Below are 21368 nucleotides of genomic sequence, written 5' to 3' on the forward strand. Positions count from 1 at the left end.
CCCCCGCCAGCTGGCCAATCACAGCGCAGTAACCCGCCGACACAGCGGGGCCCGGTTCCTAGAAAAGGGATACCACCGTCCCGCCGCCCCCCCGCCCCCGACACTCACCGGGCGCGGCCCCAGCACAGCCGGTACCCGGAGCCGCCGCGCCACTGCCAGCGCCGCCGCCATGCCTGCTCTCTGCGATGGCCGCCACGCAACTCTCGCGAGATGTCGGCACCGCCAGGCGGAGGGGGCGCCAGATCTCGCGAGACTTCCCGCCCCCGCCCTCGCCCCGCGCTTTCCCACACGCCGCTACCAGCGCCAGAGAAGTCGTGGCGGCCATTTTGTGTCTGGGCGGTGCGGCGGCGGCGCATGCGCAGTAGCGGCCCCACGCGCCCTCCCCTCAGAGGAGCGCGGGAGAGGCGGGGCCGCCCGCCATTTTGTCCCGGGCCGGCGGCACCCGCGCGCGAAGCCTTTTCCGCAGCCGCGCTTCATCCCCGTTTTGGGGCGAAAAAAGGTACTAAAACTAATGTAGGAGAAGAACCCGCACCGCGGTTACCATGGAAACGCCGAGGCGGAGGGCTTGCGCGCTGCGCATGCGCTGGAGCGCGGCCGCACCTATTCCTGGCACCGCCTTCCCGCGCCACATAAGTCCCGGCCGCCATTTTGTCCGGCGACTGCGGCACTGCGCAGGCGCGGCTTTTGGCCCCGCCCTCCCTTCGGCAACAGCGGCGGCGGCCGGGCCACGTCGCGCGCGGGGCAGTCGCCCGCGAAGGGCACAGCGCGCTTCCCATTGGCCGCGGAGCGCGCGGCGACCCGCCTCCTGTGGCTGATTGGGCGCGCCGGAGCGGCGGGCGGCGCTGATTGGCCGCTGGGCGGGGGTCTGTGGCGGGAGGGCGGTACGACCGGCAGCCATGGCGGTGCTGGCGGTGCTGGCCGGACTGCTGGTGCTGGCGCTCGGTGCCGCAGGTATGGGGCTGCCCTGGTGGGCGCTACGGGGTTGGCGGGGGGGGCCCCAGGGGGTGAGGGTCCTGGGACATCCGGGCCCGGGGGACTCCAGGGGGGCGGGGTTTCCCGGGACACTGAGCGCCGGGGGGGCGGTCCTGGGGCATGTGAGGGGCCTACGGTGGGTCCCGAGGCCTGTGAGGGGCCGCGGAGGTGTCCCGGGGCCTGTGGAGGCCCCGTGGCGGGGTCCCGGGGGCTGTGAGGGGCGGGGGGTGGGGGTCCCGCGGCCGTCGTGGGGGGGGGCCCAGCGCTTGTGTGGGCTGTCGGGGGGGTCCTAGCACACCCCGCTCCTCACGGCCCCCCCGCAGGCGAGCCGTGCCCCGAGCCCACCATCGTGCCCTCGTACTACACCACCTCGGACGCCGTTATCTCCTCTGAGAGCGTCTTTGTGGTGGAGATCTCTCTGGCCTGCAAGAACGGCGCTCAGGTGAGTCCCCACGGTGGGGCGGGGGGGACGCTGCTGCGGCCCCCCCACGTCTCACCGCCGCCTCTTCCCCGCAGAATGTGGCTCTCTACGCCGATGTCAACGGGAAGCAGTTCCCCGTCACCCGGGGGCAGGACGTGGGGCGCTACCAGGTGAGGTTGTGGAGGGCACCCGGCGGGACGTGGGGGGGGGTCTGGGGGCTCAGCGCTCTCCCCCCTTCCCTCCTCACCGCAGGTCTCCTGGAGCCTGGAGCACCGCAGCGCCCAGTCGGGCACCTATGAAGTGAAGTTCTTTGATGAGGAGTCCTACAGTGCCCTGCGTAAGGTGGGCCCCCCACTCCCCGCAGCCGGGGTCTTTCTGGGGGGCACCCTGGGGTGGCCGCAACCCGGCTCTGAACCCCCTTTTCTCTCCCTGTCCCCCCCTTACCCCAGGCTCAGCGCAATAACGAGGATGTCTCCCGCATCCGGCCCCTCTTCACTGTCAATGTAGACCACCGGGTGAGTTGGGGGGGTTTGGGGGTCCACATGGATCTTGGGGGGGGGGTCGTTCATGTGGCTCCTTCTGCATACGGGAGGGGCTGGGGGTGCACAGGGGGGTTTGGGCAGAAATTGGGGCAGTTTGGCTGTGTAGGAGAGTCCTTAGATGACCTGAGGGCATTGCAGGGGTGTGCACCAGGGCTGCTTCTCCTCTTGGAGGGGGGGTTCGGAGGTCCTGGGGTGGTCCACAGGGTCTTGGGGGGAATGCTGGGTGTTTTGGGGTGTCCCCAGTTTATTTCCAGGGGGGGGTTTTGGGGTGTCCTAGGGTTTTGGGGTGCATTATGGGATTTTTGGGGTGGTTTTTGAGGCTGGGCACAGAGCCCTGTGGGGTTTAGTTGTGCCCCAGGGGGGTTGGGGGGAATGTTTAGGGGGAGGGTGGGGGGCGGTTTTGGGGGGTGGCAGTGACCCCCCCATTGTTTTGGCAGGGCGCCTGGAACGGTCCTTGGGTGTCAACAGAGGTGGTGGCGGCCGCCATCGGCCTCGTCATCTATTACCTGGCCTTCAGCACCAAGAGCAGCATCCAGGCGTAGGCCCCCCCTCCCCCCCCAGGCACAGCCCCCTCCAGGGGGTCCCCAGGTCCAGGTGGGGAGTGGGGAGCCCTTAAAACTGCCCCCCCCCCCCTCCCCCAAAGGTGTTGTGGGGAACACCTTAAAAGTGGGGGTGCTGTGGTGTGGGGCTGAAGGACACCCCGTCCCCAAAATGGGTTGGGGCTGGGCCCCAAAAATGGAGGAGCCCCCTCCCCCCTGCCCCAAGTCGGGGGTGTTCTCAGCATGAGGGAGTCCCCAAATCGGGGGGCGGGGGTGTCTACCCTCTGCCCCCAAAATTGGGGGTCTCGAGGGTGTCCCCCGTGATTCCTGCTTGGGGGGTGTCCACAAAAGCCGCCCCCCCCGGGGCTGTACCCCAATAAAGGTCTCCGTGTCCCCCCCAATCTCCCTGTGTCTGTTTTGGGGGTGCCCCCCCAGCAGGGACCCAGGCATCCGCGCTGATGACATCACACCCAGCCCCAGACAAGGGTGATGTCATCAGTGGCAAAGCGGTCCGACCTCATGGGGGGTGGGGGGCTGCCCAGACGCCCTGGGGGGGGGGGGGGTGATACCCCCCACCCCCCCAATGCCTGGGTTCTCCCGGGGGGGGTGGGGGGGGCGTTTCCCATCATGCCCTGGGCGGCTGCCAGGGTGCGATTGCCGGGAAAGGGGTGTCATTGCCCCACCCCCCACTGGGGAGGGGACACGGGGGGGGGCTCCCCTCCCCCGCACAGGGGGCCCAGGCGTTGAAGGGGGGTTAATCCTATCCCCCCCCCCCCCCCCCCCGGGGTCTGGTCACCCCCCCCCGGGGTGGGGTGAGGGGGGAGTCGCCCCCTTCCCCCCCCCCCCCCCCCCCCGGCGCTGGCTCAGGGTGTGGCCGTGGGGGGCGTGTCCGCGGCGGGGCGGTGGGCGGAGCCACCCGGGCGGTGGGCGGGGCCTGCGGGCGGATTATGTCAGCCCCGCGGCAGCCGCAGCCCCGAGCTGGGAGCGGCGCGAGCAGGTAGGGCCGGGGGGGGGGGTGTGGGGGGGTCGGGGGGATGTCGGGATAGGGGGGGATCGGGGGGGTCCGGGCTGTCGGCGGGGCGGGCGGGGGGATCGGGCAGGTGGCGCTGAGGGGAAGGTGCGTCCGCGGGGGGTCCCGTGGGGTGGGCTGAGGGGAGCGGGGCGGGAGGGGGGTCTTGGGCGAGGCGGGAAGCGCGGAGGGGCCGGGGCTGAGGTAAAATTGGATCTATACGGTGTCTGTGGGGCTGGGCTGAGGTAAAGGTGGGTCTATGGCGGGTCTGTGGGGCTGGGCTGAGGTAAAATTGGGTCTATACGGCATCTGTGGGGCTGGGCTGAGATAAAATTGGATCTATATGGCATCTGTGGGGCTGGGCTGAGGTAAAATTGGATCTATAGGGGGTCTGTGGGGCTGGGCTGAGGTAAAAGTGCCTTTATAGGGTCTTTATGGGTCCGGGGCTGAGGCTCTGTAGGGCGTCTATGGGGTCGGGTGCTGCGATGAAGGAGGCTCTATAGGGTATCGACGGGGCTGGGCTGAGGTAAAGGTGATTCTATAGGGTATGTATAGGGTTGAGCTGAGGTAAAAGCGGTTGTACAGGGTCCCTATAGAGCCGGGCTGAGGCAAAGGTAGTTCTATGGTGTACCTATACAGGGCCGGGGCTCTGTGGGGAGGGGGCTCTGGGGTCCTCCCTGAGGCGGGAAGCGCGGAGGGGCCGGGGCTGAGGTAAAGGTGGGTCTATAGGGGATCTGTGGGGCTGGGCTGAGGTAAAGAGGGGCTGCGAGGGGCCGGGGCTGGGGGGGGGGGGGAGTTGAGGGGGTCTCTATGGTGCTGATGCTGAGCGGGGAAGGGGGGGTTGGGGGTCTGTGGGTCGGTGTCCCTGCTGCCTTCTGTGGGGCCAGGAGGGTCTCCACGGGGCCTCAGAGGGGGGCAGGGAGCTCTGTTGGGGGCTCTATAGGGTCTCTATAGGGCAGGGGGTCCTGTTGGGGGCTCTATAGCGTTTCTGTGCGGTCTCTGGGGGTCTCTATAGGATCTCCATGGCGTCCCCAAGAGGCCGGGGGGCTCTATAGGGCGGGGGGGCCTGTTGGGGGTTCTATAGGGTTTCCATGAGGTCTCTATGGGTCTGGGGGTCTCTATAGGATCTCCATGGGGTCCCCAAGAGGCAGGGGGGCTCTGTGGGGGGCTCTATAGGGTCTCTATAGGATCCCGGCCCGCGTCCAACAGATGGGTGGGGCCGGCGGGGGGGGGGGGGGGGGCGTGTGTGTTACAAGCGTGTGCGGGGATGGATGGAGGGGGGGGCGGAGGGGGGGCGCGGACACGGACACGATGTAACCGGCCCCGACAGCTCCCCCCCGGCCCCGTCACCCCACGGCCGCCCCCCCGCCGCCATGACGGGGTACCGGGTCGCCTCCCCCCGCCCTCCCCGGGCTATTTCCCTACAGGTGTCCCCTCCCCCCGCCTGGGTCCATGTTTTGGGGGAGGGCAGGGAGGGGTCCGGACGCCTCCCGGGTCCTTCTGTGTGGGGGTGGGGCATGGGGGGTGTCATTACCCGGTCCCTCCCAGCCCCACCCCCAGGAATGCGGGGTCAACAAGGGACCCTTTTACCCGCCGGGGCCGCCCCCGCTTCCGCCACGGAGTGTGTGTGTGGGGGGTGATTTGGGGGGAGGGGGGGGGCGGATTCCTGGGGGGGTATCCCCCCCCTCGGGGGGGGCGGGGCGGGGCAGACGTCTGTGTCCCTCCGCGGGGGGGGTCTGTCCCGGACGGGTCGCTGTCCAGGGTGCTGACGGGGAGGGGAGGGGCGGGGCGTCGCTGGGACGCCGGGGTACCTCCTTTGGGGGGGGTTGGGGAGGGGATGGGATGGGGGTGGGGGTGTCGCTCGGACGTCTGGGTCCCGAGCCAAGGTGACAGGTTCCCTCATTAGCCGTTGTCATGGAAACGGGAGCATCCGTGCCGGGGCGGGGGGGTGGGGAGGTGGTGGCCGCTACACAATGGAGACGGGGAGGGGGGTGTTGGGGGGGGTCCTGAACGCCTGGGTTCCCCGGGGGGGGGGTAATATCCCCCCCCACACACACACACCTCGAGTCACCCTGTGTCCCCCGTCCCCGTGTGTCGTGTGTGTGTCGTCCCCCCCCCCAGGCCCCCGCTGCCGCCGGCCCCGGCCATGGCTCTGCCCCGGGGGCTCGGCCTCCTCCTGCTGCTGGCGCTGGGGGGCCCCGGGGCCGCCATCACCATCCCCCCGGAGTGTGAGTGGGGCGGGGAAGGGGGGAGGGCCTCGCACGGCGGGGGGGGGGCTGATTGCACGAGGGCTGCTTGCACGAGAGCCGCCTGCGCCTTTGCACGAGGACACCTCGCACGCTCCCCCCCCCCCCCCGCACGAGGACTCTTTGCACGTTCACCCCCCATCACACAAGGACACTTTGCACGCTCGCCCCCCCCCCCCCCTCCCCTTGCACGAGGACCCTGTGCCCCTGGTTTGCACAACTGCTCACGAGGGCCCCATGGCCTCGCATGCCTGGAGGGAGCCCCCCTTGGTCACTGCTGTGTCTCTCCCCCCTCTGCTCCCCTGGATGGTGCAGATGGTCTGCACGAGCGTGAGTCTGGGGAGGTCCTGGGGGGCCCATGGGGGGTCCTGGGTGGTTCTGGGGCAGCTGGTGAAAAGTCTTGGGGGGCCTCTGGGTGGCTCTGAGGACCCTGGGGGTCTCTGTGCAGCCTGGGTAGGGTCCCTGGGGTCTCCAGGGGAAAACTTGAGGTGGCCAGGGTGGTGTCCAGCCTCCCGGGGGGGGGGGGTGTGTCCCCAAGTGTCCTTGGGGAACTCCTGGGGGGCCTGAGGGGGTTCCTGGAGGTCTGGGGCAGTGTCCTGAGGGCCCTATGGAGTCCCTGGGAGAGTGCTGGGGGGTGCCCATGGGTGCTGGGGTGTTCCCAGGGGTGCTGGGGTGACCTCGAGGGTCCCCCCTGCTGACACCCCCCGCAGTCCTGCAGCCCCCCGAGCTGGTGGAGCAGCCCCCGGAGCAGCTTGTCGTCTTCCCCAGTGATGACATCGTCCTCAAGTGCAACGCCACTGGCAACCCCCCCGTCCAGTGAGTGTGTCCCCTGTCTCCCTCCTGTGTCCCCCCCATGCTCCCCCCATGGTGACAGTGACGCCCCTATCCGCAGGTACCGCTGGACGCGGGAGGACCAACCCTTCATCCCCGAGGAGCACCCGGGGGTGACGGTGGCCCCAGGCGTGGGGACCCTGATCATCAACGCCACCCTGGCCGGCCGCCTGCAGGGCCGCTACCGCTGCTTCGCCACCAACGCCCTGGGCACCGCCCTCTCCCTCGAGACCCGCGTCATCGCTGAGAGTGAGATAGGAACCCCAAACCCCCCTGGCACCCCAGCACACCCCATCTACCCCCGGGGCAGCCTCCACCCCCTCCTGGGCCCCTCCGAATCCCCCCCGTGGGTGACCCGAAAGCTGCCCTGGGGTCCCCTAAATCCCCCCTGAATCTGCCCAAACCTGCCTTGGGTCCCTTAAATCCCCCCTGAATCCCCCCTAAGCCTGCCCGGGATCTCCTAACCCCCCCCGAATCCCCCAAAAGCTGCCCTGGGGTCGCCAGGATCCCTTCAAACCTGCCCTGGGTCCTCTAAATCCCCCCTGAGTCCCCCCCAAATCTACCCCAGGGTGTCCCAGAGCCCCTGAGGGTCCCCTAAATCCCCCCAGAGCCCAATAGGGGTCCCCTAAAATTCCCCTGGGAACCCCCAGATCCCACAGGATCCCCCTAGATGCCCCCCCCCTACTTCCCTGCCACAACCCTTCACTCAAGACCTGGACACCGGGGGCCCTGGCTGGTTTGGGGGGGCCCCCCCGGGATGCCTGTGCCCACCCCAAAATGCTGTTGTGGTCCCCAGACACGCCGCAGTGGCCCAAGGAGAAGGTGATGCCAGTGGAGGTGGAGGAGGGGGACCCCGTGGTGCTGCCCTGTGACCCCCCCAAGAGCGCTGTGCCCCCCAAGATCTACTGGCTCAACAGCCGTGAGCATCCGGGGAGGGGCTGGGGGGGGTGGACTTCCCCTGCACTCCCTTATGCCCTCACCCTGCTGCACCCCCATACTGGTCCTGGCACCCGTCAACCCTTCTGCACCCCCATAATCCCCCCTGCACCCCCTCAACCCCATGGAACCCCCCTGAATCCCCATAACCCACCCTCACCCCATTGCACCCTCCAACCCCAATACACCCCCCCAACCCCACAGCAACACTGGCGCCCCAATACCCCTCATCCTGCCCCCCTCATCCCCTTACCCCCCCCCTGCACCCCATCACCCTCCTAACACCCCACTGCACCCTACAGCCCCTCCCAACCCTGCCGTCTCCCCCTGTTTCCCCACTCGCTGTGCCCCCCACGGGTAGGGCAGGGGCCTGGGGGTTGTGGGGACCCCCTGACCCCCCTTTCCCCCCCCCGCCAGGCATCGTGCACATCACGCAGGACGCTCGGGTGAGCATGGGGCAGGACGGGTTCCTCTACTTCGCCAACACACTGGTGGGCGACAGCCACCCCGACTACATCTGCCACGCTCACTACCTGGGGCCCCGCACCATCATCCAGAAGGAGCCTCTCGACCTCCGCGTCGCCCCCAGTGCGTGAAGGGGGGGCGGGACCGCCAAAATTTGCCTCCCCGGGCCCCCCAGAGTTGCGTCCAGAACCCAGCTTCCCTTGTGACCCTCTAACCCCCCCAAGTCATGTCTGTGGGAGCCCCCCAAATCATTTTTATGGGGTCTCCAGGGGACCCCACCTTAAAATCCCCCCCCTTAAACTCTCTTACACCCCCCAGCACCCATAAAACTGTCTCGCCCAGCAGAACCGCTCCCCCTAGCCCATGGGGACCCCCCAAAGAGGACCTCACTTTGGGATTTCCCCCCCCCTCAAGCTCCCAAAGCTCCCCCGCCTCGAGGTCCCCCCCTCAAAAAAAAAAAAAACCCTGGACACCCCCACTCTGGCCTGGGGGGGGTCTATCGGGTGTCCCTCGGTGTATAGGACAGTCACTGGGTGTATCGGGGGGGGGTCTGTTGGCATATGGAGCATCCCAGGGGCTCTGGGGGCTCCCTTGGTGAATGGGGGGTGTCCCCAGGAATTTGGGGAGGGCCCTTGGGGCTCATGAGGGGGGTTATTGGTGTATGGGGGGCTCCCTGGGGCTCTAGAGGGGTCCCTTGGTGTATGAGGGGGGCTCTGGGAAGGTCTCTTGGTGTATGGGGGGGTCCTCAGGGGTGTGGGGGGATTCTGGGGGTGCCACTTGCCCTCAATAACCCCCTTTTTCCCCCAGGTAACTCGGTGCAGTCCCGCCGTCCCCGGCTGGTGGTGCCCCGTGACCCTCAGGCCCCCCACGTCGCCCTGCGGGGGGGCACCCTGGTCCTCGAGTGCATTGCTGAGGGGCTGTGAGTCTGGGGGGGGAAACCTGGGGGGGAGGAGGGGGCGCTGGGGGTGAAGGGGAGGTCCTGGGGGGTCCCTGGGGCACTGAGGGAGGGCCGGGGGGGGATAGTGGGGCCTTGGGAGGGGTCCCGGCGCCCCCCCAGTGACACGGGGCCCCAGCCCCACGCCGACGGTGCGGTGGCAGCGGCTGAACGGACCCCTGCCGCGGGGCCGAGCCTCGCTGGAGAACTTCAACAAGACGCTGCGGCTGCGGGAGGTGGAGGAGGCGGACGACGGCGAGTACGAGTGCGTGGCCGAGAACAGCCAGGGCCAGGCACGCCACAGCCACCTTGTCACCGTCGAGGGTAGGGTGCGGGGGGCACACTGGGAGGCACTGGGGTGGGAGCTGGGGGCACTGGGAGGCACTGGGGTGGGAGCTGGGGGCACTGGGAGGCACTGGGGTGGGAGTTGGGGGCACTGAGAGATACTGGGAGGCACTGGGGTGGGAGTTAGGGGCATTGGGAGATACTGGGAGGCACTGGAGTGGGTGCTGGGGGCACTGGGGTAGGAGCTAGGGGCACTGGGAGACAGTGGGAGGCACGGGGGTGTGTGCTCGGGGCAGTGGGAGGTGGGTGATGAGACAGATTGGGACTGGGGGCACTGGAGGGTGCTGTCATGGGTACTGGGGACACTGAGGGGCACTGGGATGGGTGCTGGAGGGCACTGGGAGGCACTGGGGTGGGCACGGCGGGAACTGGGATCCACTGGGAGACACTGGGATCTGCTGGGATGGGCTCTGGGAGACAACGGGAGGCGTTGGGGGGCTGCTGGGGGCCCTGAGAGGCACTGGGGTGGCAGTGGGAGATACAGGGGGGGCGCAGGGGTGGGTTTGGGGGTGCCGGGGGGGTCCCTGACGCCTCCCTTCCCCCCCCAGCGGCCCCGTACTGGGTGCGCAGCCCCGAGAGTGGGGTGTTCGGCCCCGGGGAGACGGCGCGGCTGGACTGCCGGGTGGAGGGCAAGCCCCGGCCCCGCGTCACCTGGCGCCTCAACGGCGTCCCCATCGAGGGTAGGGGGGGTCCCCTGGGGGGGGTGGGGGTCCCCGGGACACTCCCTAAGGGTGGTAGTGGGGTTATGGGGGTCCCTTGGGGGGGTTCCCCGGGGGGTGGGGGAAATTGGTGGGTAGAGGCCCTGGAGGGGGGTGTTGGGGTCCCTGTGGGGTTTTGAGGCTCTCCCGAAGATATTAGGGTCTCTCGGGAGGGAATTGGGGTCCCCGGGCGGGTCCCTTGGGGGTCGTTGTGGTCCCTGGAGGGTTGTTGGGGTGCCTGGGCAGTCCCTAGAGGCTGGGGAGGAGTTGTTGAAGTCCCTTGGGGCTTATTGGGGTCCCTGGGTGGTGTTGGGGTCCCTGGAGAGGCTGTAAGTGTACCCGGGGGGGTTGCTGGCGTCCCCAAGGGGGTGTTGGGGTCCCTGGGGAGGCTGTAGGTGTCCCCAGGGGGTTGTTGGGGTCCCCAGGGAAGCTGTAGGGGTACCCAGGGGGGTCCCCGGGGGTGCAGGGGTCCCCACGGGTGCCCTCACCCCCCCATTGCAGAGGTGCCGGGGGGCGGCCGGCGGGCGGTGCGGGAGGCAGCGCTGGTGCTGTCCCGCCTGGAGCCCAACGACACGCTGGTGGCCCAGTGCGAGGCCCACAACCGCCACGGGCGACTGATGGCCAACGCCTTCGTCTACGTCGTGGGTACGTGTGTGTGTGTGGGAGGGTGTCTGGGCCACTGGGACCCCCCCTTGGCCACCAGGACCCCTCCCCTGGCCATCGGGATCCCCCCCGGGGCATCCATATCCCCCCACAGCCCTCCCTCTGCCAAGGGCGTTCCCCCTGGCGACCGCATCCCTGCAGCAACAGGCTGCCGCCGGCAACCGTCACCATGGCGATGGTATCCTCCCTGGCAATTGTCCGCGTGGTGACAGCATCGCCGTGGCAATGGCATCCCCGTGTGGTGGTGGTCCCCGGCTGTGGATGTGGTCCCCACCGCAACCGCGTCCCCATGGCAACCGCATCCCCCCTTAGCGACCACATCCTCAGGGCAACCGCATCCCCCTTAGCGACCACATTGCCCTTGGCAAACACATCCCCATGGCAACCACATCCCCATGGCAACCGGGTCCCCCCTCTGGCAACTGCATCCCCCCTAGCAACCATCCCCGGGTGATACCCTTCCCTGGCAACCCCTTAGCAACCAGCCCCATGGCAACAGTGCCCCCCATAGCAACCCCCCTGCATTGCCACAGAGACCGGGCAACAGGCCTCCTCACCTAGCCATCACCATGGCAACCTGGCCTGGAGATGGTTGCCATGGCAACCTGCTTTATCAATGGCTGCTCCCACAGCAACCCTGCTGGGCGGCTGTCACTACGGTGATGGTCGCCTCTATGGCAACCGGGGGTACCTGTTGCCATGGCGCTGACAACTGGGGAGGGCAGTGGGAGGTTTGGGGGGCCCAAGGGGTGGGTTTGGTGTCCCGGGGGGGGGTCCGGGCACCCCGTTCACTGCCCCGCACCCCCTCCCCAGAGCTGCCGGTGAAGATCCTGACACCAGACGAGACGCCGTACGCAGTGGTGGAGAACCGGACAGTGTTCCTGCACTGCCGGACCTTCGGGGCCCCCGCGCCCACTGTGGAGTGGTGAGAGCCCCCCCCGGGACCCCCTCAAGACCCCCAGTTCCCCCCCCATTGATGCTCTGCCCCTTTCCCCTCCCTCCTCCAGGCTGACGCCGGGGCTGGAACCGGCCCTGCAGGACGACCGAGCCTTCGTCTTCACCAACGGCACGCTGCGGCTGGGCCCGGTGACGCGGGGGGACGGCGGCCCCTTCGTCTGCCGGGCCCACAATGCCCACAGCAACGCCAGCGTCGTCGCCCACCTCGACATCAAAGGTACCGGGGACCCCTGGGGACACCCCCCCTCCTCCCGGCCCCCCAGGGCGGCCCAGGTCACTCAGGGCCCCCCTGGGATGCCCCTTATTCCTCCGAAGCACCTTTGGGACACCCCGAATCCTTCCTGGGGTTTCCCAGGGCTCTCCAGTCTCCCCCAGATCCTTCCCAGGACTCCCCGGAGCCTCCCAGGGACGCCTAAATCCTTCCTGGGATCTGCCAGAGTCTTTTTGGGACCCCCCCAAGCCCCTCCTGTGTCCCCCAAACCCTTCCTGAGGCTCCTACAATCTTCCTGGGATCAGCCCAGAGACCCTCCGGAGCCCCTCATGTCTGTCTGGGGCCCCCCAAGAGCCCTTCAGGGCTCCCCAAATCCTTCCTGGGATCCTATATCCCTTCCCGGAGCCCTCCCAGATCCTTCTCGGACCCTCAGAGCCCCTTCACGTTTCCCCAGATTCTTCCTGGGACCCCCCAGAGCGCTTCAGGGCCCCCCCAAATAATTCCCAGCACCCCTTGCCCCTCCACCCCCATTAACCCTTTGTCACCCGCGGCAGTGGCGACGCGGATCGAGGTGCCCCCCCAGAGCACGACGGCGAAGAAGGGGGAGACGGTGACCTTCCGCTGCGTAGCTGCCTTCGACCCCGGGCTGGCCCCCCGCGGCCTCGAGTGGCGTCGGGACGGGCGGCTGCTGCGCGAGACGGCCGACAGCGACAAGTGAGGGGGCTGTGGGGGGGAACTGAGGGTCCCTGCGCCCCCCCCGGGGCAGCTGATAACCCCTCCGCCACCTCCCCGCAGGTACTCGCTGACCGGGGACACGCTGACGGTGGCCGGAGTGGACTACGCCGACCAGGGGACCTTCTCCTGCCGTGCCTGGACCCTCCTGGACGCCGTCGAGGCCGAGGCGCAGCTCCGCGTCGTGGGTGAGCCCCCCTCAAACCCCGGGGGTGGGGGGGGGACGTGGGACGTGGGACCCCCTCCTGGGGGGGGGTCCCCCAAATCCCTCCCCGGGTGCCGCTGCGCCCATGGCTGGGTCTGCCCTGGTTCTGCCCCCATTACCCCCAGTTCTGCCCCAGTTATGTCTCTGTAAACCCTTTTTTTTTGTTATTCTGACCCAGTGACCTCAGTTCTGTCCCAGTTCTGCTTCCGTTACCCCTGGTTTTGCTGTGATTCTGCCTCAGTGACTCCAGTTCTGCCCCAGTTACCCAGTTTTGCCCCAATTCTGCCCTAGTTCCCCCACTTTTGCCCTAACTCTGCCCGTTACTCCCGTTCTCTACCAGTTTCTCCTGGTTCGGCCCCAGTTCTGTCCCCATTACCCCCCAGTTCTACCCCAGTTCTGCTTCTGTTACCCCTATTTCTGCCTGATTCTGCCCCAGTGACTCCAGTTCTGCCCCAGTTCCCCCAGTTCTGCCCCCCTGCCCCCCCATTAACTGCCCTGGGACCCCCCCAGGCCGGCCGGGCCCCGTGCGGGAGCTGCAGGTGCTGGAGGTGGACGAGCGCCAGGTCCGGCTCTCCTGGACCCCGGGGGACGAACACAACAGCCCCGTGGAGAGTAAGGAGGGGCTCGGGGTGGTCCTGGGGGGGTCTGGGGGGTCCCAGAGGTCTCCAGGGGGGAGATCAGGGGGACCTGAGGTATTGGGGGGGCTATAGGGAGGTCAGGAGGTGTCGGCGCTGTTGGGAGCTGATGAGGTCCTGGAAGGGGTCTGGGGGGCTTCAGTGGGTCTTGGGGGATTTGGGGTGGCTGGGGGGGGGAGTCAGGGGGGTTGGGGTGTCTGGGGGGGCATCAGGGTGGTTTGGGGGGGGGGACGGGGACAGAGGGGTTTGGGGGAAACCAGAAGGATTCAAAGCACCTCCTGGTGTTCAGGGAGGGATCTGGGGTTTTTGGGGCTGGAGGAGGAGTGCGGAGGTCGTGGGAATTTGGGGGTGCTGGAGGGATCGGGGGACACCCCAACCCTCCTTTTGCCCCCGCCCCCCCTCCAGAGTTCGTGGTGGAGGAGGAGGAGGGCATCTTCACGCCCGGGCGCTTCGTGGAGCGGCTGACGGTGCCGGGGGGGCAGCCCTGGGCCCCCCTCACCCTCTCGCCCTACGGCCGCTACCGGTTCCGGGTGGTGGCGGCCAACGCCTACGGCCGGGGGGAGCCCAGCGCCCCCAGCGCCCCCATCTCCACCCCCCCCGCGGGTGAGTGTGTCCCCCCTGGCACCCCAAAACCCCCATCTCTGCCCCCCTGGTGGGTAAGTGCCCCCCAAATTCTTCCCGCGGACCTGCAACACCCCCCCCCGTGCCCCATTGCCACCCCCTGGCAGGTAAGTGCCTCCCTGGGGACACCAAAACCCTTTCCCCCCCCCCAAATGCTCCTGAGGACCCCAAAGCACCCATGTCCCACATCCAACTGGTACTGACCACCCAAAGGAGTTGGGGGGTGTCTCTGAGCCCCCCCCCCCCCCCAAAAAGGGTCTGTGGGAATTTTGGGGGGGTCTCTGAGACTCTAACACACGCCCCCCAGCCCCCGAGCGCAATCCTGGGGGGGTCAAGGGTGAAGGCAACGAGACCAACAACCTGGTCATCACCTGGCAGGTACCGGGGTCCCGGGCGTCCTGGGGGGGCTGCAGGGAGCCGAGGGGGGGAACCCAGCATGGGGGGGCTGAGGGACCCCACTGGGGGCGTGGGGGGGGTCGGGGGGGGGATGGAGCAGGTTTGGGAGGGGTGGAAAGGTGGGGGGTGTTTGGAGGGGTCTCCCTTTGGCTGGGGGTGTCGGGGAAGACTTGAGGGGGCTGTGGAGTGCTTGGGGTGGGCTCGGGGCAGGTTTTGGGGACCGAGGGGAGGGGTTGGTGGGGGTCTCTTCAGTTTGGGGGGGTCCCTTCAGTTTGGGGGGTGTCAGAAGGGCCCAGAGCAGGTTCCTCTGTCTCAGGTCAGGTTCTGGGGGACGTGGGGAAGGTTTGCGGGGGGACCTCTGTCCTCGGGAAGGTTTGGGGAGCTCAGAGGGAGCTGGGGGGTGCCCTCTGGTTTGGGGGGGCCGTGGGGGGTGGATTGGGGGGTTCGGGGGGGGGCGCTGAGGCCCTTCGCGCAGCCGCTGGCGCCGGGGGAGTGGAACGCGGCCGAGGTGCAGTACCGGGTGCAGTGGCGGGCGCTGGAGCCGGCGCTGGGCCGCTGGCACGAGGAGACGGTGGGGGGCCCCCCCGTCGTGGTGGGGGGCACCCCCACTTTCAGCCCCTACGAGATCCGGGTGCAGGCGGTGAACAGCGCCGGGAAGGGCCCCGAGCCCCCCGTCATCGTCGGCTACTCGGGAGAGGACCGTGAGTCGGGGGGACCCTCCCCAACAAACCCCACCTGCGCTGGGTTGGGGGGGGGGGGGGGGGGCAGAGGGTCTCTCAGGAGGGGGGAGACCCCAAATCTGGGGGTGCCAAGACCCAAAAGTGGGGAGGACCCAAATCTGGGGGTGCTGAGAGACCCCAAGTTGGGGGTCCCCAATTCTTGGGGTGGAGAGACTCCGGGGAAGGGGTTGGCTCTCAGATTGGGGGGTGCTGAGAGACCCGGGGGGGGCACCCCCCAAATCTGGACTGCAGAGAGTCATGAAGAGGGGGAGACCCAGATCTCAGGGTGCATTTTGGGGGGGACTAACCCATATTAGGGGTCGGCTTGGAGACTCCCTGTTTTGGGGGGGGGGCGGGCCTCCTTCTGGGGGTCTCCAGGGGATGCCCATGTCAGGGGTCCCCTGGGGGTTTGCAACCCCCCCCCCGGTGAGTGGTTTTGGGGGCTCACACTGCTATCCCCCCCCAGTGCCCCTGGCGTACCCCGAAAACGTGGGGGTGGAGATCCTGAACAGCACCAGCGTGCGGGTGCGCTGGAGCCTGGCGGGGACCCCCCAAGACCTGCGCGGGCACCTCCGGGGATATCGGGTAAGGGGGGGGGGGCGGAATTTGGGGAGGGGGCGCGGGGTTCGGGGGGGGGTCTGCGGCGTTTGTAGGGCTGTGGGGTTTGAGGGGGGTGCCGAGGCAGATTTGGGGGGATCCCCGCTGCCTGATGGCCCCCCCTCCTTCCATCTCAGGTGCTGTACTGGCGTGAGGGGTGGGTGGGGGAGCGGGCGCGCCGGCAGGCCCCCCCCGCCCCCCCCGGGGGGCACCCCGGGGTGCTGACGGTGCCCGGCGAGGCCAGCGGGGTGCTGCTGGGGGGGCTGCGCCCCTGGAGCCGCTACCGCCTCCAGGTCGTTGTCTTCAACGGGCGGGGGGACGGCCCCCCCAGCGACGAGATACGCTTCGACACCCCCGAAGGAGGTGAGACCCCCCCCCCCAGACCTGTCCCAGGGGTCCCCGGCACCCCCGGCTCTTCGCTGGGGACCCTGACCCTAACCTCCCCCAGTGCCGGGCCCCCCCGAGGAGCTGCACGTGGAGCGGGTGGGCGAGACCACCCTGGCCCTGGAGTGGAAGCGCCCCCGGCACCCCAACGGCGTCCTGACCGGCTTCCTGCTCCAGTACCGCCAGGGTCCGCTACTGGGGGGCACTGGGAGCTTGGGGGGAGCACTGGGGGGTAACTGGGGGGGCACGGGGGGGCATTGGGTGGGACTAGGGGAGCACTGGGAGCTTGGGGGGAGCACTGGGAGGACTTAAGGGGGAACTGGGAGCAGAGGGCGGGCTCTAGGGGAGCTGGGGGGGTAGTGGGAGCACTGGGAGTGGGTACTGGGAGCATGGGGAGTGGGTAGTGGGACTGCTGGGTGAGCTACTGGGAGCGCTGGATTGGGTATTGGGAGCACTGGGGGTGTTTGGAGGATGTTTGGAGGGTATAGGGTGTATGTGGGGGTCGGGGGGGGGGATATGAGGGTCTGAGGGTGATGTGGGGGTCTGGGGGGGTCTGAGGGGGGTTTGGGAGGGCTTCAGGGGAGTCTGGGGGGGTAATAGGGCACGTGGGACTGTGCGGGATTCGGGGGGGCTCCGGGAGGGATGCTGGGAGGTGTTTGGGGGGCTGCGGGAGTGCGGAGGGGTGTGGGGGGGGGGGGTCTCGGGGGGGCGCGCTGTGCTGAGGCTGCCCCGCAGTGAACCAGACGGAGGGGGGGCTGCCCTACGAGATCTCCTTCCCCGCCGGGACCCTCAACACCACCCTGGGCCGCCTGGAGCCCCGCGGCCGCTACCGCTTCGCCCTGCGCGCCCTCACCCAGCACGGGCCGGGCCCCGCGCTGCTGCGCCTGGGCAGCCTGCTGCCCGAGCCCGGTGGGTACCGGGGGGGCCCCCAAAACTAGAGACCCCCCGCGGCGGGCTCCCGGACACCCGGGTGGTCCCAAGACGGTCATAGAGGGGGCTGGAAATGGCGGGGGGGCATAAAAGCCCGAGTGGGCCTTGAGAACCCCCCCGGGGGGCACCGAGACCGCCAGGGTAGCCCTGAAACCGCTGGGGGGGGCATTGAGACCCCCCCCGGGGGGCACTGAGACTGCCAGGGTAGCCCTGAAACTGCTGGGGGGGGCATTGAGACCCCCAGGTGGGCATTGAGACCCCCCCCGAGGGGCACCGAGACTGCCAGGGTAGCCCTGAAACCGCTGGGGGGGGGGCATTGAGACCCCCCCCGGGGGGCACTGAGACTGCCAGGGTAGCCCTGAAACTGCTGGGGGGGGGGCATTGAGACCCCCAGCTGGGCATTGAGACCCCCCCGGGTGGCACCGAGACTGCCAGGGTAGCCCTGAAACTGCTGGGGGGGGGCATTGAGACCCCCAGCTGGGCATTGAGACCCCCCCGGGTGGCACCGAGACCTCCAGGGTAGCCCTGAAACAGCTGAGGGGGCCATTGAGACATCCCCCCCCCCCCCCCAGGGGGCTTTGGGACCACGAGGGTAGTCCCGAAACTGCCGGGGGAGGCATTGAGACCCCCAGGTGGGCGTTGAGACTCCCCCGGGGGGCACTGAGACCACTAGGGTAGCCCTGAAACTGCCGGGGGGGGGGCATTGAGACCCCCAAGTGGGCCTTGGGACCCCCCCGGGGGGCACCAAGAACGCCAGGGTAGCACTGAAACCGCTGAGGGGGGCATTGAGACCCCCAGGTGGGCGTTGAGTCCCCCCCAGGGGACTCCAAGATCACCAGGGTAGTCCCAAAACCGCTTTGGGGGGGGGGGGGGGGCGGGCACTGAGGCCCCCAAGTGGGGGACCTTGAGACACCTGGGGGGGGTCCAAAATGCCGAGGTGGGGCTGGTCCTGGGGGCACTCCATTCTCAGGGACCCCAAGGCCATCCCCACCACTCGGGGGGGGGGGGGGATGTGGGGGTCTGGGGAAGGTGGGGGTCCCCCCAATGTCCCTGACACCTCCCCTGTGTCCCCCCTCTGCAGTTCTGCCGGTCTTGGGGAGTGTGAAGGTGGGGGAGGTGGGGGAGGACTTCACCGTCCTGCAATGGACCCTCGCCCACCCCCAGGCCAACATCGAGTTCGAGGTCCAGTACATGAGCAAAACCAGTAAGGGCGGGACTGGGGGGTTGGGGAGGGCGCATGTGGGGGGGGTTGGGGGGCTCCTGAGGTGGTGGTGGGGAAGGGAGTTCTGAGAGGGGTTCGGGGGAGTTCTTTGGGTCTGGGTGAGGGGAGGTGGGTTTTGGGGCTGTTGTTGGTGATGGCAGTGGGGTGGGGGGTGGGAGAGGGGGTCCGGGGGGTAATGTGGGGTGCGGGGGGGGCTCCCACAGGGGAGTCCATGGGTACGTTTTGTGGGGGGAACGGGGTATAGGACATCCCAGAAAAAGAGGGGGTGAGGGGGGGCGGCGGGGGGGGCATGGCAGGGGTCTCCCACTCTCCATGACACACACCGCCCCCCCCGATCCTGCAGCGGAGGAGCAGTGGCGCACCTCGGGGCACGCCAACTCCTCGCTGGGGCTGTACCGCCTGGGGGACCTGCGCCCCGGCACCTCCTACCGCGTCCAGTTCGTGGGGCGCAACCACTCGGGAGAGCGCGTGGCCTTCTGGGAGAGCGTCGTGCAGACCAACGGCACCTGTGAGTCCCCCCGGACCCCCCATTTCCCCCCCCCCCCAACACGCTTTCCTCCCATGGGCAGCCTCGGAACGGCCACTGTTGCACCGGGGGCCCACAAAAACGCCTTTTTCCACCCGAGGGGACTCCTAAACAACCTCAGGCTACATCAGAGCCCCCCCCCCAACCTCCTTTTCTTCCTGGGGGGGGACCCCTCTGGCTGCATCAGAGCCCCCTGACCCCCTTTTCCCCCTGGGGGGGACCCTAAAACCTCTCCATCTTCCATCAGAGCCCCCTGACCCCCTCTCGGAGGCACTCAGGGGGGTGTCCCCAAAGCCACTGATCCCCTCCCCCCATCCTGTGCCCCCCCCCCCCAGTTCTGCCGAGCCCCGCGGGTGGCTTCGCCACGGAGGGCTGGTTCATCGGCTTCGTCAGCGCAGTGGTGCTGCTGCTCCTCCTCCTCCTCATCCTCTGCTTCATCAAGCGCAGCAAGGGGGGCAAGTATTCGGGTGAGCCCCCCCGAGACCCCCCCGGGGCTCCCCCAACCCCCCCCCTGCGGGGCCTTCGGGACCCCACAGACTCCCCTGGGGCACCCTTGAGGGTTTCCTCAAGGTTTTTTTTTTGGGGGGGGCCCTAACATATAGGGGGGTCCCCTACATATGGGGGGGTCCCCAAGTCTTGGGGGGGGGTCATTGGGGGTCCCCAAGGCTGGGGGGTGTGTGTGTCCTTAATTTGTGGGAGGGGCCAGTGGGGGTCCCCAAGGTTGGGGAGGGGTTCTGGGAGGGTTGGGGGGGGGGGGGCACACGGGGAGGGCTCCAAAGCTTTATGGGGGGGCCCTGGGGGGGGTCCCCAAGGCTTGAGGGGGTCCGGGGGGGTCCCGGCCCCCCCCCCACCAGAGCCGAGCCGTGTGTCCCCCCCCAGTGAAGGACAAGGAGGACACGCAGGTGGACTCGGAGGCCCGGCCCATGAAGGACGAGACCTTTGGGGAGTACAGGTGAGGGGCGGGGCCTCGGGGGGCGGGGCCTGTGCGGTGGGGGCGGGTCTTACCACAGTGGGCAGGGCCAGAGCTGCCGGGCTCCCTCCGCTGCACCCCCCCCCCGAGTGCCCCCCCCCCGAGTGCCCCCCGCCCCTCACTGATTGCCACCTCCCCTCCCCAATCGCCGCCCCCTCCTCACTAATCGCCGCCCTCTCGCTAATTGCGCCCCCCCCCTAATTGCTCGCCTCCTCGTTAACTGCGCCCCCCCCCCCCTCCCTCCGCTTTTGCACCCCCGACGCTCTGTCTCTCCCCGCTGCTGCCTTGGCTGACAGGTCCCTGGAGAGGTAAGGGGGGGCTGGGGGGGCGCTGGGGGTCCGGGGGGCGTCACCGCACACCCGGGGGGGGCTGTCGGACACGTGGGTCCCTCAGTGGGGTGGGGGGAGACCGTTGGACCCATGGGTGGGGGCAGCCCAGACCCTGTGCAGGGGGGGGGGTCCTGGTGCATGTCCATTCCCCCCCTTGCAGCACCCCCTGTCCCACCACGGCGCCCCGTCCCTGCGTCCCCCAGCGTGGGGGGGGGGGGGGGGCAATGGGGGTGGTGATAATGGGGCAATGGTGGCAGTGGGGTGACACTGGTGGTGACAATGGGTGTGGTCACAATGGGGGTGGCAATGGGGTTGTTGTTGGTGGTGATGGGTTTGGTGGTGATGGTGGCAATGGGGTTGTTGTTGTTGGTGATGGGGTTGGTGGTGATGGGGTTGTTGGTGATGGGGTTGGTGGTGATAGGGGTGGTGGTGGTGGTGGCGATAGGGGTGGTGGTGACGGTGGCGGGTTTGGTGGTGACGGTGGCGGGTTTGGTGGTGATGGTGGCAATGGGGGTGGTGGTGATGGGGTTGATGGTGACGGTGGCAATGGGGTTGGTGGTGATGGGTTTGGTGGTGATGGTGGCAATGGGGGTGGTGGTGGTGGTGATGGGTTTGGTGGTGATGGTGGCAATGGGGGTGGTGGTAATGGGTTTGGTGGTGATGGTGGAGAGGGCGATGGTGGCAATGGGGGTGGGGGTGGAGATGGCGGCAGTGGGGTCGGCAGCGTCGGCACTGGTGGCACTGGGGCTGTCGGCGCCGTTGGCGGTGACGGGGCGGTGTTGGCGCAGCGACGGCGAGGAGAAGGCCTCGGGCAGCTCGGGGCGGTCGCTGGGGGCGGCGGGGGCGGCGCTGGGCAGTGACGACAGCCTGGCGGGGTACGGCGGCAGCGCCGACGTCCAGTTCAATGAGGACGGGTCCTTCATCGGACAGTACAGCGGCGCCCGCGGCACCGCCGCCGGCAGCTCCGGCCCCGCCAGCCCCGCCGCCCCCGCGCCCCTCGACTGAGGGGGGGCGGGGACGGGGGGAACCCCCCCGGCACTGGGGACCCCCCGCCCCACGGCATTGGGGGATCCCCCCTGGTGTTCAGGACCCCCCCCCCCCCCGTGGCTTTGGGGGAGCACCCCGGCACGAGGGGAGCCCCCAGGGCAAAGTGGGGACCCTCCCCAGCATTAAGGACCCCCCCACGGTGCTGGGGACCCCCCCCACTGCACTGGGGGAGCCCCCAAAGCATTTGGGGACCCCCCATGGCAAAATGGGAGCCCCCCCAGCGCTGGAGGGACAACCCCCCCCGTAGCATTGGGTACCCCCCCATGGCACTGGGGGAGCCCCCATG

The 21368-nt window shown here is 68.8% G+C and overlaps 2 protein-coding genes across 2 annotated transcripts; both read left to right on the plus strand.

The window, feature by feature from the left end:
• Window positions 1-875: 875 nt before the first annotated feature.
• Window positions 876-2868, plus strand: SSR4 (signal sequence receptor subunit 4). The gene is made up of 6 exons (XM_082501122.1): window positions 876-951; window positions 1296-1414; window positions 1489-1563; window positions 1646-1735; window positions 1843-1908; window positions 2373-2868. Exons 1-6 carry the CDS (start codon window positions 897-899, stop codon window positions 2475-2477), a joined length of 510 nt encoding a protein of 169 aa, XP_082357248.1. The 5' UTR covers window positions 876-896; the 3' UTR covers window positions 2478-2868.
• A 553-nt stretch (window positions 2869-3421) lies between these two features.
• Window positions 3422-21040, plus strand: L1CAM (L1 cell adhesion molecule; the record flags this gene model as incomplete). Its single annotated transcript, XM_082501123.1, has 28 exons — window positions 3422-3471; window positions 5605-5711; window positions 6045-6059; window positions 6440-6545; window positions 6622-6809; window positions 7357-7479; window positions 7914-8084; window positions 8769-8880; window positions 9035-9219; window positions 9789-9920; window positions 10440-10583; window positions 11415-11526; window positions 11609-11775; window positions 12324-12483; window positions 12565-12689; window positions 13217-13318; window positions 13747-13944; window positions 14270-14340; window positions 14834-15059; window positions 15544-15662; window positions 15812-16037; window positions 16123-16245; window positions 16794-16967; window positions 18070-18192; window positions 18554-18718; window positions 19072-19203; window positions 19616-19688; window positions 20824-21040. 28 exons carry the CDS (start codon window positions 3422-3424, stop codon window positions 21038-21040), a joined length of 3846 nt encoding a protein of 1281 aa, XP_082357249.1.
• Between the last annotated feature and the right edge of the window lie 328 nt (window positions 21041-21368).

This window comes from Vanellus vanellus (assembly GCF_965231255.1).
Source record: "Vanellus vanellus genome assembly, contig: HAP1_SCAFFOLD_1927, whole genome shotgun sequence".
NCBI classification, from domain to species: Eukaryota; Metazoa; Chordata; class Aves; order Charadriiformes; family Charadriidae; genus Vanellus; species Vanellus vanellus.

Bases quoted from the DNA above. Each gene is read 5' to 3' on its own strand.
- SSR4 (XM_082501122.1), top strand. From the start codon at position 897: ATGGCGGTGCTGGCGGTGCTGGCCGGACTGCTGGTGCTGGCGCTCGGT. The intron at 952-1,295 runs GTATGGGGCTGC...GCCCCCCCGCAG, and splicing joins GCTGGCGCTCGGTGCCGCAG to GCGAGCCGTGCCCCGAGCCC. The intron at 1,736-1,842 runs GTGGGCCCCCCA...CCCTTACCCCAG, and splicing joins CCTACAGTGCCCTGCGTAAG to GCTCAGCGCAATAACGAGGA.